The sequence below is a fragment of the Etheostoma spectabile genome, chromosome 15 (genome assembly GCF_008692095.1).
Source record: "Etheostoma spectabile isolate EspeVRDwgs_2016 chromosome 15, UIUC_Espe_1.0, whole genome shotgun sequence".
Taxonomy (NCBI): Eukaryota; Metazoa; Chordata; class Actinopteri; order Perciformes; family Percidae; genus Etheostoma; species Etheostoma spectabile.
In genome coordinates, this window is record NC_045747.1 from 3,906,123 (window position 1) to 3,922,551 (window position 16,429).

The 16,429-nt window shown below is 40.4% G+C and overlaps 1 protein-coding gene across 2 annotated transcripts in view; it reads right to left on the minus strand.

The window, feature by feature from the left end:
- Nucleotides 1–16,429, minus strand: part of LOC116703070 (protein kinase C beta type) — a 99,125-nt gene that overhangs the window by 17,452 nt on the left and 65,244 nt on the right. For both annotated transcript variants that reach the window (XM_032537660.1, XM_032537659.1), the window contains exons 10-16: nucleotides 12,885–13,058; nucleotides 10,545–10,636; nucleotides 9,443–9,505; nucleotides 7,317–7,455; nucleotides 6,923–7,003; nucleotides 6,315–6,422; nucleotides 372–512 (exon numbers count right to left, since the gene is read on the minus strand). In XM_032537660.1, coding sequence (XP_032393551.1) covers nucleotides 372–512; nucleotides 6,315–6,422; nucleotides 6,923–7,003; nucleotides 7,317–7,455; nucleotides 9,443–9,505; nucleotides 10,545–10,636; nucleotides 12,885–13,058 — 798 coding nt within the window. The remainder of the gene's footprint in view (nucleotides 1–371; nucleotides 513–6,314; nucleotides 6,423–6,922; nucleotides 7,004–7,316; nucleotides 7,456–9,442; nucleotides 9,506–10,544; nucleotides 10,637–12,884; nucleotides 13,059–16,429) is intronic.

The window sequence follows — 16,429 nt, forward strand, 5'->3', positions numbered from 1 at the left end:
CATCATCATCATCATCATCATCAACATTTCTGGTATTATCATCACCACCACCCCTCCCCTCAGCAGCATCACTTCCTGACTTACCTGTGTGCATTGTCCCATACAGAGGAGGGGAAAGAGACAGAAACAATCACATCGGAGGTGAAAAGATGAGTAAAGTAACAGAAAGAGAAGAGAGATAGGAAAATAGAGTAAGTTAAACACCTCGAAAAGTCATTCTAAGCAGCGCCTTTTCCAGGAATTTTACCACAAATAGGAATTTAACTCCTGGTCTCTGCTGCCTTGGGCAACTCATAAGCCCCTTCGTACCACCTGAGGGGATTGCATTTCCTTATTTGGGATTAATTTGGGTTCAGTGGGATCAGACTTACAGCTCTAGGTTTGAATGGCGGCTGCACTTCCTTGTTTTCCAGTTTCTCCCAGTCCATGTAGCGGAAGAAGCTGTGGTCCCTGATGTCTCTCTCTCCCTCCGGACCACAGCCCAGTCGTTTTGCTGGATGTTTCGTCATCAGCTGGACTCAGACAGAAAGAAGAGAAGAGGAGAATTACTGTACGTCCCTCCTTTCTTTCTACCCTGCGTCATGGTACATGTGAGTTGTTCCTTTTCCCCTATATTCTCATGTCTATGCTTCATTGCTAATTTCCATCACAACCTCTTTCCTCTCCCTCCATCACCTCCTTTCTTTTACTTCCTCCTCTTTTTCTCTTTTCCACCTTTCCTTCACTATCGCCTCATTCCATCCTGATCAGGATATATTTGTCTATCGTTCTATCTTACCAACAGGCACAGTGGTGCTTTGAGCAACATGCTAACATACTCACAGTGATAATGCTAACATGCAGATGTTTTGCATGTACGCAAAGATTGGTTGCTATGAGGAGGCAACTCATAGTTTTTTTTTTAATAAAAAGTATTTTTTTTCCAGGGGATCAACAGTATTGGACAAAAGACCATTCTGATCCGGTGATGGTGGTGGAACATGAAAAGTTTAAGGATAAACAGTCATTCTGAGGGGGACATGAAGGTGGCAGTTTCATGGTAATCCCTCCCATAGTTTTTCAGTGTAGACCAAAGTGGTGGACCGACCAACCAACAGACGACATTGCCATCAATCTGGTAACATGGCCAAAAAAGTAAATTAACTACTTAGTTAGAAGGAAAAATGTGAGCATCATTTCAGGAAGTATTTTCACAACTTACTCACAAACCCTTACCACATACCAGCTCTGCTCCACTAAACTCTAACACAAATATACAAGCAGGAATATTACAAGGGTTAGCTAACATATGGCAGGAATGCCTTTAATTATTACATTTTAATGATGTGTGATGCTCGACTTGTCACATTTCAGCTTAACTGTAATGCAGGCAAAATCCAAAACTACAAGTCAGGTTTGCATCTGGTCTCCACTCAACAGTGTACCCACATTTCCCCCCTGGCGTCATTAAGGTTTCATCTCATTTATTCCTGTCTCTTTTCCTCAACGTTTCTGTCTATGATTGCTTCTTTCATTCATCTCTGTTTGTAAATAATATTTTTATTTATTCATATTTTTCTTTCCTTCCTTTTAATCATCCTTCAGCTCTAATTACTATCTATCATCTTAGACACCTCTTTCTGAGGACCAAATATCGGCCACCAAACCATCGCCTACAGATAAATGAATAACTGTTGCTGTTTTTTTGCTTTTTACCACATAAGTTGTCCAGAGGCATAATTAAGGACCGTTTACAATGTCCGTCCACACAAAACCTTAAGAACAGCATCGAGGCTAGTGACGTCAGTGTGAGTGAATGTTGGTGGGGTGTGCCTCCCTCAGGAGCAGCAGTCATAACTCATTACATTACAACTAAAATAACATTTTCCATGGGTCAGTCAACCTTACACTGCATTTGCACAGACACGCACACACACACACGCACACACGCGCACACACACACACACACACACACACACACACACACACACACACACACACACACACACACACACACACACACACACACACACACACACACACACACACACACACACACACACACACACCCTGCTCAGAGATACAGTAAGTGCACAGGCACACACACTCACTTACTCAACCATACACACATATCTAAATTATCAGGCATGTCAACAGTTGAGTAAAACATATTTTATATAAAACCGATTGAATTGTTTGTGTCGATAATCTCTCTGCTTCTGTGTATCCATTTGTCCTTCTCACTCTGCCTCCAATCCCTCTCTTGCTGTCTTCGTTGACGTCTTTCTTGGACTATGGCCTCAGAGAGTCGATATTCTTTGCTGACTGAATGTCTGACACACATTGTTGAAATACGCACGCACAACAGTTTCAAGGCGACCCAGTGTAGGGCACACTTAAAACCACACCTGTGCTGCTACAGTCGATTTGACATCTTTTAAGACCCCCTTTAAGAGGCTACAGTAGCAACACATCTGGTGGCTTTCTGAGCAGGCAGTACAGTTACAGCAGCTACATCCCTTTGAAGAGAGTCTTGGTGAATTTGCAGTCTTGCTCACTGTATGCTTTGAGTGATGGGAGACAGCACATTCACCGGACCACAAAGCAGCCAGACAAAAACAGGGTGCAGGAAACAATGGCATTTATGAAATTGCATGGTTTACATCTGGTATAACTGGACTTATACAATAGTTCCTATACAAACATGGCATTTTCTTTTCTTTTCTGGGCTTTTGTTTCCATGCACGCTGGCAGTAGAGTAAACAATGTTATCATTTCAATGAAGGGTAATTTCATCACTTTGTGCCAGGACATAAAAATGGCCTCTTTAGTAAATGTGTGACTCCAATGGAAGCTGCTTGCACCAAGGTAGGTAGGTGAGTTTTTGTGTTTATGTAGATCAGATGGTGCAGTGCAATTTTGGTTTCACATTTTGGAATAAAATTGCACTGCATATTGGCAGAGAAGGTTTTGTGGCTTAAATTACTACCTTTAAAGTCATTTGTTTGCAAAATGTAAAAGGTATGAAAGTCTTGAAAGGCATGGTAAAAAACAAGAAGTAATAAGGCCCTTATATGGAGAAAATCAAATATTAAAATATTTGACCAAATACCTCATAATTGATAAAGCAGGGTTGACTATTGGTGCTTTTACAAAATATTAACACAATGGGATTTTGGATGAATAATCACCAGGAATGTGGATATAATGACTAAGTTGGTAAACACAAACAATAGAACAGCTAAAACAGTCTGGTAAGTTCTGAAAATGACTTATTACTGCAATGCAGCCTTTAAGACCAGGAAAAGATAACAAGAATGTCATGTCATATTACCATACCCAAAATTAAAGATTCTAGTCTGATTTCACAATATCAATTTAATATCGATACGTCTAAGGACATTCTTGCACAATTAGTCCTTGCTGTTGAATCATGTGGTCGAAGACATCATGTACCTACAGAATATACTGCAGTAGCAGATTAAGTGTGTGTATGTGTGTTAGTGTGGCCCATTGCTGGCTATGAAATATGGATGCTGGTCAGGGTGGAAGCAGGGGAGTGGAAATGTCTCTGATCACTCACTTTCTACACATGGACTCAACACACACCAACACACACATGCAAACCGCAAGCCTACTGCATACAGTAAATGACCTCAGTACCAAAATATGCACCTTGAAAACCTTACTGACTGGTGAAAGGATAATGCTACATTATGCTGAAAGATTTGCAGCAGTTTCAGCTGGATATGTTTTCAGTGATGCAAACGTACAGTATAAACGTTAAATTGTGTTGGCGACAGTCAGACTTATGTCGACTTTATGTTTTCAATTTCACACCAAAATTCAACATGTATTTTAGAGGATCGTGAAACCATTGACTATTTGGATTTTAGCAGCTGAAACAAACCAACATATGATGAGCTTTAACTAGAAAACTTCTCTTGCAAGATGTTTTTCTTTGACTTAACAGAAGATATCCACACAAGATTGTCCTGATTTTAGTTTATTATTAGTAAGTCCTAATACTCAACAAAATATATTTAAAATATAATATATATATAAATTATTATAATATATATATATATATTATATATATATTATATATATATATGTAGCACTAAATTAGAATAATGGCTGTCAACAGGTTCTTTAAGCTACAAACAGCGTTGTTTCTTATCTACGGTTTGCGACACCATCATGTTCACAAACTGCACTGTATTCATTGCAGAGTACTTTACATGATGGTTTTTTCTTTGAAAATGGAAATCTCTTGTAGCATTTGAAAAGGAAAGCTTTATGTAGTCATCACATGCAACACCCCCACCAACACACACGCACACACACAACACACCACACCACACCACACACCACACCACACACACAAACACACCACACACACACACACACACACACACACACACACACACACACACACATTGAGTTAACCCAGGCAGTGCTGGCAGGGTGCAGTGGGGGCTGTGGGGGTGGACGGAGGCGAGCTTTCATGCTCCACTTAAGATCCACTGTTGTAGCACTACAACCTAGTAATCATCACTAATACATAACATAGCCTGTGTGTGTGTGTGTGTGTGTGTCTGTGTGTGTTTGTCTGTATCTCAGTTTATCTCAGTGAACATATTTGATCAAAGATTTCATCAATTTGCTCATGAATGTCTTTGCCTTTAAATTTAGTGGGAGAATATCATGCTGGCATAGATGTGAATGTCGTCATTCAAGCTTGCACTGTATGTTGTTAATATATGTGTGTATGTGTGTATGTGTAATTATTAGTTTTGTCTTTCTTTTTTTCTTTCTTCCTCCTATTTTATTTTTTAAAGCTACTTGTGTAAGAATTTCTCCCCTCTAACGTTGAGATCATATATCGCAATCAACTCTCTCGCGCCACGCAGTTCACAATACGTATTATAGCTACGGTAGACGTCACGTTTCAAAAAGTGAAAGTGTACAGAAGGCCGTCTATCAGCCGTGGTAGATGGAGTGAATGTCAGAGAGTGGCGCGGACAAGCAGATTTTGATAATGAACAACTACAAAGGTCGCACAATGCAGCTTTAGGAACAACCGTGCCCACCTTGTTAATGAACTGAAATCAAATCTTTGTTATTAAGTTTACTAATTGATGATTGTTTATTGTTAATTAATGTGACTTGTAATGTTTTCATGCCTGTGTGTTTATGCATGTGTGATGTACAGCAAAGAATGACAGCTTGGTTAAGGCCTAAAAGCAGATGAAATCACTAGAGAGATGACCTGCTCTTTTTAAAAGGAGTTAATGATTGTCTTAACATAAACTGTGTGTGTGTGTGTGTGACTGTGTGTGTGTGTGTGTGTGTATGTGTCTCTCTGCAGTTTATCTTGGTCAGTGAAGCGTAAAGTTAGGATATGAGACAGAGAGGAGGTGGTTTGATTGAGAGGACCCCCCGCCGTTAATGGCAGTGATCAGCGCACCACACACACACACACACACACACACACACACACCACACACACCCACACAACACACACACACACACACACACACACACCCCACACACACACACACACACACACACACACACACACACACACACACACACACAGCATAATTTGGTACTGGCCAGTCTTTTCTGAAGTCAACTGAGCACCCAGCACAGGCTTAGGCTATTAGAGCAGTGCAATGTGTTTTTGTGTTTGTGTGTGTGTGTGTGTGTGTGTGAGGGAGGGAGAGAGGGAGAGAGAGAGAGAGAGAGAGAGGGTGAGCGATATAGAGAAAGACAATATGTGTGCATGTCCGTGAGAGAGATAGAGAGGATGTACAATAAAAAGCAAAACGGCGGCTTAACAATGAACACTGCACTGACTGCAGAGAGAGGACGGGAAGGTAGAGCGTTATGACAGTGTGTGTGAGAGAGAGAGAGAAAGAGAGAGAAAGAGAAAGAAAGAGAGATGGAAGCAGGGCAGATAGCGAGAATGGACAATGTTGTTTCACTCCAAATAAATGTTCCTCCGCAATGGTTTTAATTATGCAGATAATTTTGATGCCCTTCTCGGCCTCCTTGTCTTTTTCCTTCCTCCGTTCACCTCCTCTTTCTTGTTCCAGCCTCCTTTCCTCAAACACATCTGTTGTGTGTGTGTGTGTGTGTGTGTGTGTGTGTGTGTGTGTGTGTGTGTGTGTGTGTGTGTGTGAAAGAGACAAAGAGTGTTAAGAAGAGAGGGAAAAGACAAAAAGAAGGAGGGTGCAAGGTTGAGCTTGCGAGACAGAAACTGACTTGTGTTGTATGGAGTGAGTATGTATGGGTGTGTGTCGGTTTTTTGTGTGTCCGTGTCCACTCACCCCTTTACAGATAGCGACAGCCTCCTTGGACATTGACTTGGGATAGGAGACGTGATGCTCCATAATGGACTGAAATAACTCATCCTCATCTTCACCGTCAAATGGAGGCTGGAGAGGAGAGGAGAGGAGAGGAAGGAGAAGAGGAGAAGTAGAGGAGAGAAGGAGGGATGAGGGGACAGAGCAGTGGAGAAGCGGAGGGCAGGACAGGACAAATAGAGGACATTTAAATTAAATCATTCAAAGCTTTATTGTCTGAACTTCTCAGAATGAAAACACTGCAAGCCTGTAACACAATGTGCACTCCAAATAATATATCCAGGATTTGAAAATGTCACATCTACGCTAACAATTATTAATGCCATATGAAAAACTCATCAAGAGGTGTAATTTAATAGCTAACCTTTCATTACACAGTGTCAAATTTTAAAGGCTACGATCATTAGTGTTTATTTTTGTCACATTCAGTCATGAATACAAATGCTGTTAAAGGAGTTTTGCTTATATCCATGCTGTCTCAAAAGATTGTTTAATTTCCTTTTTTTTTTTTTACCAGGTTACTAATTCATAAAACTTGATACAGACACATTGACACTAACACACAGACTGACCTGCCCAGCCAGCATCTCATAGAGCAAGACTCCAAAGGCCCACCAGTCCACAGATCTTCCATAAGGTTGGTAAGCTATGATCTGAAATATAGGAGACTTTGTTCAGGAAAGTGTAATTAACACTTAAATCACCAAGGCAAGGCAGTGTATAAGAAGAATACCTGTTAAAGGGTTACTTGGAGATTTTTCAAAGTTTTTCCTACTGTCACATGCATGTGTGTCCAATTTCAAATATTTTTGTCAGTCACATCGGTCACTTAGACACAATTGCATTATAAAAAATAGGGCCCAGGTTGAAAACACCAAAAATTACCTTTAAAGGAGGTATTAAAAAAGAAAGATGAAAAAAACATTCCATCCATTCACTATCATTCACACTTCACACACACTCTACCTCAGGAGCTATGTAGTCTGGTGTTCCACAGAAGGTCTTGGTAGTGACTCCATCAGTCATATTTTCTTTACACATGCCAAAATCTGCTATCTTGATGTGACCCTCACAGTCCAGCATCACATTGTCCAGCTTGAGGTCTCTATAGGAGGGAAATGCAACGTCAAGCACATTCAATTCATGACCCAACATACAGGAAGGCTCATCATCAACGTTTTCTTGTCCTCTGCAATCGTTCTTGTTCACTTTAGTAGGAGTTTAATTGGGAATGATGCACTGCTTAATCCAAGAGGTCGAGCTCCAGTTTCACTAAACCAGATGACAGATTGTGATTTGCATTTGCGAGGACTGCATCATTTGTGGGGGGCAGATTCTTGGCAGGATATTATAAACAGCAAAAATCAGTTAATTGTAGTTGAAGTCCAAAGGTCAAAACCTTTTTTCAGTGGCAGTCAGACAATCTCATTGTCCATTCATGCCAGGAAATTATAAATGAATACGCTTTATGTTCAAGTCCGTCCCCACAGTTATGCAGTGCTCATGTTAAAGCAAATACTTAGGGATATATGACATGTGACTCTTCTCCTACTGACCATGTGACTACTGGCCAATAGACTATAAGATACAGTTCAAATGCAAACATTTTATACTTGCCTTGATGAAGGCCTCGCGGCCGAAACGCTTATAATAAATACAATAAAAACTTTTTAAATTTGACTCTCCTAAGTGCCTCAATGTCCTTGAACCCTTCATGTAGTGAACGACTATGGTTGTTTTTTATTACTTTAAATGTCTTTACCCAGATCTGGCTGAAATCAAACTTTCATCAAAAACATTTTCTTATGTAGACAAAACTGCAGTGCTGCTTTCCAAAGTTGTATCATAGAAGATGTAAAAATGTGTTTGGGCTTGTAGCACTCAATAATGTGATAACTTGACTAATAATGTAATAAGTAGATAAATAGGACTTATATTGCGATAACAATTTTCAATAACAATCACTGTAGACTCAGATGATAAAAATGTTGCCTTCACTGCTCTATTGTGTAGCATCAGATTTTGCAGCTTTTGTCGTCTTCTGAAGACGTCTAACTTAAGATCCATTCTGGTCTAATGCACAACGACCCACCCAGCATGCAAATGTTCATTTCCCATTGATAGGGATTTGCCTGATAACATACCACGTGCCATCTGCAGTAGAATCGGTGTCACATGTTTGTGTTTTCAGTACATGACACTAACAGTATTATACATTTAGTATACTTGTTCACTACATTTCCTGAGAAAAAAGCATACCTTTTTGCTTACTTTTACACTAATAGCTTTAAAAAACAATGCCCCACCTGAAAGGTACAACACTGTGGGGAAAAAAAAATGATATTACAATATCATTAAGGACATTTTATTACATTATTGGTCAAGTTATCATTATATTATTGGGTTTTTTATTATATTTTTGATCAGGTGAAGTGCAAGTTTTATCACATTTTCAGGCATTATTGCATTTTTAGGAAATTCTTACATTAGTGGGTGCTACAAGGCTGTTCATTTAAACATTGTCTACCAATACTATTAACAAGTTAATCCTCCCACCCCAACCATGGACTGTTCTCCCTGCTGCCTTCTGGCAAGAGGTTCAGCCGCTTCAAATGCAGAACAACCAAGTTCCACAACAGCTTTATCCCCCATGTCAATAATCCCCCCCTCCCCAACACACGACAACAATCACTTTACATGGACACTGTGAACCCAATTTGCACTAATGTAACTTTAAATTTATATTATTCATTTCACTGCAACACATCCTGCTATTGATATTTGCACTAGTCATAATCACCTTATAATAATAATAATACTAATACATTTTCAATTTTTATATTGCACATACTTATATTTATACTGTTTCTCTTTTTACTTGTCTTCTGTTTCTTTTCCTTTTTTCGGAGCCTTGCAACAAAATCTCGCTCAACTGTATACTGTATGTGAATGTGAAGTTTATTGAAAATAAAGTCTGTCTAAGTCTAAGTCATAATCATCATCAGCGTCCTTTAATAAATTGAGAATATTCCCCAGTAAATGTAGTATTTTGCAAAAGTTATGTATTTAGTTTGTTGTGGGATGGAGGTTACCTGTAGATGATGCCCTTTAGATGTAGGAAGAACAGACCAATGGCTATCTCCGCTGCATAGAATCTACACACAAACAACAAAAGAGAAGCAAAAACAGTAATTAGAAAGAGGACAGGAGAAAAAAAAGGTTTGTGTGTCTGCATAAAGGTCAGTGCTGTCTCTTCAAGGCCAGAGAGCTGCTGATAAGATCAACAGGAGGAGTCTGGACACACTGACCACGCAGTCAATTACGTTTGCGTGTGTGTGTTAGCGTGGACGTGTACAATAAATGTCTGTTTGTAAAGTGCACCTAAAAGATGTCCAGAGGGATTTTGGCAGAGTGGAGAGCCGAGCATTGCAGAGCCTGTTTAGAGCTTGTTGGATGTTTTATTTGCGATCAGCATGATGACCAGATGGGCGTCGCCGCAGCAGGAAGCTGACAGGGCTTTAGATATGCAGGAGTGCAAAATACAAGACGCTGAGACAAAAGTCAAAGGCATCGTCATCATCCGCCGAGCAGAATATCCGGACTTTTGTCTAATAAATAAACAAATTAAACAGAGTACAACAAGTCGATGGCCTTAGATAAAAGAGTTACTCACCCCGTTCGACTTGCCCTTCAGCAGTGTAAACCTTCTGCCAAAAGGGAAGGAACTCCAATTCACTATAAAATGGATGAAGGGCAAACTCTTCCACGGCTCTCGCTTTCCCGACAGCCTGCTTGTCAAATATGTCAGCCCGCTGGTTTGACTTGACACCACTGATCTCGCCAGCCACCTTAATTATATTCTGCGGTTTTGGAGGTATTCTACCACATACTGAAAACTCGCAGGAGCTGCTGGATTACTTTCATTTTTCTAAAGTTCTTCAGAGCAGCAACGTGCATCGGAGCGAACAACATATTTCACCACCCCAGGCTCTGCTAGGACTGCTCATCCATCACCTGAGCCCGTCAAACTGCTGATGGCTTATTCAATATGATTTAAAAAAAGGATTAACTGTGAAACACCATAAGCATGAACATGGGATTAAAATTCTGGTTTATGATAACATAAGAATGTATCATAGACTGTGTGTGTGTGTGTGTGTGTGTGTGTGTGTGTGTGTGTGTGTGTGTACTTACACAGCATGTGGCTCTTTGAACTTGCCGACCTGCTGAATCTGATACATGAGATCTCCTCCATTTATGTACTCCATGACAAAATACAAACGGTCCTACGGAGAGATAGAGGGGCCAAAAGAGAGAGAGGTCAAAAAGTATGTGTTCATAAAAGCAGGTGAGAGGTTGTAGAGGAATGGGATGATACTGTAGAGAGAAAGTGATTGCTCAGAGGTAGCTAGATAAGAAAGTGATGGGTCCAAGAGAAAATTGAAAGAGAGATAAAGAAAAATAAATGACATAGGCAGTGAAAATGGAGGGACAAAAGATGGAAGAAGAGGAAGAAGATAGTGAGAAAGAGGTGACCGGGTTTTTGTCCAATCAGTCTTCAACTGAGGGAACACAGCAACATCAATTTAGGAGCTAATTCTCCTCCATTATCTAAAGAAATTGCCAATAAGCTACAGTATGTAAGGAAGAGGGGAGGGATTTGGGTGTGTGTCTGTGTGTGTTGGGAGAACATGTTGTGTGTCTTATAAACAGTTGTTTCTGTGCAGTATGTAATCCGGGTGAGTGTGTGTGTTTGTGTGTGTGTCTGTAGTGTATTATGTGTGATTATGATAATGAAATGTTTAAGTGTGTGCACACTACATGTATGTATGCATGTACGTATGTTATATATAATTGCCTTTATTTGTGTGTGTGTGTGTGTGTGTGTGTGTATATCTGTTATAACTGCCTCCTAAGTCCCATATGTATGAAAGCCCTCTTCTGGCCAGACAATTAGAGCTGAGGAGGATTAACACACTCATTGGTGTGTGTGTGTGTGTGTGTGTGTGTGTGTGTGTGTGTGTGTGTGTGTGTGTGTGTTTATCAGGTCAACTTCTTTTGGCAGGCCTTTTACCACAACCTCAATTGCATTCACAAAATAGGTTCATTGATGAATGAAAACACTGACAAACTAGTATGTTTATGTAGCATGTGAATGTAAATGATGTGTGCTCAGTGTTAAGTATGACACCAGTGAGACATATTTACTCCTCTGTTGACTGATCTCTGGTGTAATATGGATTATACTTCAGAAGATGGGCAAAAATCAAATATGAATCCAGCATGTGTATTCCAGCTGAGAGCTGGTGACAGCAGGCAGGGTGGCTTCTTTTAAGACCACAGCGCTCACCAGCCGTGCGACTGTTCCCTTCAGCAGGACTCCACACTGTGGCTCCCTTCAGATCCAATTTATTGTGAAAGTGTAGGGACCTATGAAGGGTGTCAGTTTTTCAGCTTGCAAAGAATGTAAAATGGATAGTTTTTTGTGGTTTCTAGTCACTGTACGTCTGTGTGTGTGTCTATATATGCAACCAACCAAGCATTTTCCCATTCCCAATCAAAGGTTCATAGAGACATAGAGCCTGAACCAACAGCAAAGGAAACTCTAATGCTGTGTTCCACTACGTTGTATGGCTCTGATGGACTCAACTCCCGGTTCTCACCAGGTCCTTTTCTCTATTTTGTTTTCCAATGCAGCATTTTCAGCTGATGGCATGACGCTCCTACATTAACAGTGCCACAATATCATCTTCAACGCGCCACTGATTCCTTTCATCGGCAACCGACCAGAGAAACGGCACTTGGTCAATTGTACGGCATAGTGTACGTAGTGTATGGCGTATTTTTGAATTGAAAAATAAATAAAAATCTATAAATCTCCTTCTAGTATCGTTCAGCTCACTTGGAACCTCAACAAGGTGGTACAAAAAGCAGTAACAGGTAACAGGTACTGTCCACAACTTTTGATAATGGAGAACCAAAGAAGAATGAGTTGAGTTGAGAAGAGTAGGGATTACAGATTACCCCTAACAGAATCACAGCATGCTGCACGGTGGCCCAATGGTTAGCACTGTGGCCTCACAGTAAAAAGGTACGGGGTTTGAACCCTAGTTGTCCCGGGCCCTCGTGGGTGGAGTTTGCATGTTCTCCCCGTGTGTGCGTGGGTTTTCTCCGGGGACACCGGTTTTCTCCACAACTAAAAACATCTTCCCCTCCTTCTCTACCAAGCTGATGTGTGATGAGCGTCTGGCGTCATAAGGTTGCCATGCATCACCCATTGGGGGTGTTAGAAAGGTGTGTTCCCCCCCACCCCCAAAGTGCTTTAAGTGTCTATGATAAAGCGCTACATAAATGTAATGAATTATTATTATTATTATGCTGTTTTTACACTTTGATTAACAACGAAGATGTTGAGACATTAAGGTAGTGACCATATAAAAAGTGTAAGTGTAAAATAGGACTTTTTTTCTTCAATAAAACATGAAAATATTTTCTGCGATATCATATAACATTTGTGAAAGCGCGTCGGCCTACCATGCTCTGGAAAGTGGAGTGCAGCTGTGTTAAGAACGGGGGCTTTCCAGCCAACGCCAACACTCTCTTCTCAACCATAGTGCATTCCACGTCATCATCCTGGATCACAACGTCCTTCTTCAGGATCTTTACAGCATACAGCTCCTCTGTCGTTTTACGCTCTGCCAGCATAACCTAGAGAGAGAGGAGAAGAGAAAGGGAAAGGAGAGGACAGAGAGGATAGATGGGAAATACAAGGAAGAATACATTCATCAATATTCAAAATCTTCATGGCACACAGCTCCTGTCATGCCTTTATAGTAACAAAGCCTAGGGAAGGGAGGGAGGCAGAGAGATGTGGGAGGCAAGGAAAAGGGGAGAGATGGAGGAGGCACTGTAAAGGGCAGGGATAAAGGAAAGCTTGTCTGAATGTTTTGAGTTAGACAGTCAAAGCAGAAATTAAGAATATAAGGACATGAGGGAAGGAGAGAGACAACTGATTCATCCTCTTTCATGATGTCATCTGAGAAGGAAATGGGAAAAAAAGAATAGCAGAAAGGAGGAAAAGGAGGTGATAAAAGGCTCCTATATAGCGTGTCACTCTATACGAGATGGGTCATATAAAATCCTGGTCGCAATTTGTGTTGGACTGCACAGTGTTCATTTTGAGGCATTCAAAAATGTAAGATAAATGCCTGGTGAATCATAGCACTAAGATGCAAAATAAATAAATAAAAGCAGAAAAGTCATCAACTTGCATCATCCCTGTGTGCTACCCAGTTTTAAATTATACAAAAAGAGTTCAGTGTTGTGTCTGCCAGTGTATTTTGTGTAATTTCATGCTTATTCCAATTAGTTGATTTGCTGACATCGGGCCACACTGTGAGAATGGACCGTTACTGGCCTGTTAAGCTTTGGATTTCTCTACATGTTGAAGAGGTGCCCTCCCTCTTTTCTTCCTCTTCAGAAAAGTAAAAGCAGAAACTGCTATAAGATCACGGATCAATGGTTAATTAATCGCATTTACAATGTGCGAATCTGGGCTGAAATCTTTGGTCTTTGATTCAAACTGTAAACTACAGAGTGCAGATTGTAAAGTTTCTGTAAGATTGTTATGCTGTTCAGCTTGTCTTTGCCCTCCATGAACATCAGGGAGGAGGACAAATAGAAAGAAATAGTAAGGAGAGAGCGAGGGGATTATTTCCCATTTCTTTTTTTTTTCGGGCACACAGTGTGTGTGTGTGTGTGTGTGTGTGTGTGTGTGTGTGTGTGTGCGTGTGTGCGTGTGTGCGTGTGTGTGTGTGTGCGTGTGCGTGTGAGGGGAGGGGTTGGGGGGTGGAGATAAAGGAAGGTGAATGGGTGAGGAGAGTGGGATTAAAAAATGGGGAGATTGAAGGAGGAAAGTGAAGGGCATGAAGGAATTGCGGAGAAAGAGATTGGCAGTAGTAAAGCAATCCAGAATCAGAGTTGTTTAACTGGGAACTGCTGGTAATTACGCATGCGCACACAGATGCCAAGAATGCAACCGCTATGAGACGCCTCTGTGTTGCTGTGTGTACTCAGCAGTTTAAATGTCTTATGGCCAAGGTCAGGCTCATGCTGCTTAAAGTCTCTCCTGGTTGATTTCTCCCTTTCCTACTTTCCTCTGCCTTTCTCCTCCCCACGTCCTCATATCTTCTTTCCTGAAGAACCCAGTAACTGCTGCGAATTGCAGGCAAAATATAGGTCAAGTTTCAGCTCGCAGGTCATCTCATAAAAGTTGCAGCAGGCTTGTGACCAGGTCAATAAATTTCAACTCTCTGGGGACAAATCTGAATGGGGGGATTATATGAGCAAATTGAAGGTGTCTGTGCTGTGTGTACTGCTAGATGAGAAAATAGATACCAGTCTTATATCTGTCGGTTCAATATAAACATAGGTGGTTTTGTAGGTGGATTTTGTTACCTTTGGACTAAGCTAGGCTAACTGTTTCCCCGTTTATACATCTTTACGCTAAGCTAAAAGGAGTATATCCAAAAATGTTGAACTATTCATTAAAGTTGATTTTGAAACTAACTATTTCAAGAAATTATATATACTCTAGTATACTCTCTAAAGAAAGTACAAAAAAAAATTGAATTAGCTTGCAAACAAACTAGGTGCAAAGAATAAAGATAGGCCAGTCAGATGCATTAGAACACTGTTTGACAAAGCAACAGTGAACCAAGTTCATAATGTTGCTCATATTTACATTTTTTGTTACTGTGACAGATAGTTAATAGCAAAAACCTCTCTATGGTTCCACACTTCCGAAAGTACATTTTGAGAAATGGTAAAGTTGTAACTTATATAAATTATCAGCCCAGATAAGTCTATTTTCCACATGTGAGACTATTCTGCTGAAACTAGTCGAGTGACTGCATAGCCTTCCTCTTCCTATCACTCTAAAACTAATAAAAGTGCTAATAAATGTTTTATCTTAAAACAAGGCAGAGAACAGGCGAGAAAAACCGCAGAGTTTCACATTACATGACTAGCATGGTGTTTGTAGTTCCCACAAGGCTAATTGAGTTTTGGGACCTCAACAAAGGATCTTTCAACCAATCGTATTTCATATTAAAAACCTTTTTGTACGTTTCTTATGTTAATTTGCATAAAACACAGGGTGAACCTAGTGACTTAAAGACTTTGCAAATGCTTAAATGCTCAATTTAAGCTGAGTTTGATTGATGTTTTGATGTGTTTAATATACCATTTCTCTGTCAGCTTAATTATGTAAATGGAAAACATATCACACTCATCATTCTTTCACAAAACTCTAAGTACAGAGCAATAAGAGTGACCTTATATTCACTTCATATTTTCTTTTCCCATAAGAGATCAGAAACTTAGCAGCTTTGCAGTTTATGCCATATAAATATTCAGGTATGATAATGTAGAGGGGTGATTGGGTTCGGGCTACTACAGGGAGTGCAGCACAGATGGACAAAGACATGCAGGTATGTGTGTGTGTGTGTGTGTGTGTGTGTGTGTGTGTACAGTAAATGTGTGTTTAAAAGAGGGCAGTCATAGATAAAGAATGTGTATTACACTCTTCAGCATTAAAATGTAGTGGTGGATCTATGCTGGTAGTATCCTTTCACAGAAGCAGGTGTACAGTAAGAGTGTGTGTGTGTGTGTGTGTGTGTGTGTGTGTGTGTGTGTGTGTGTGTGTGTGTGTGTATTAAATGACACAGGCGGTAAACATGGAGGGAAAAAAGATGGAAGAAAATAGTGAGAAAGAGGTGACCGGGTTTTTGTCCAATCAGTCTTCAACTGAGGGAACACAGCAACATCAATTTAGGAGCTAATTCTCCTCCATTATCTAAAGAAATTGCCAATAAGCTACAGTATGTGAGGAAGAGGGGAGGGATTTGAGTGTGTGTCCATGTGTGTGTTGGGAGAAAATATTGTGCGTTAGGTCTTTTAATTTGTGTCTTTGTCTGGGTTTGTCTTATAAACAGTTGTTTGTTTGCAGTTTGTGCTCTGTGTGTGTGTGTGTGTGTGTGTGTGTATGACTAAACGGTTTAGGGCCAAAATACATTTCT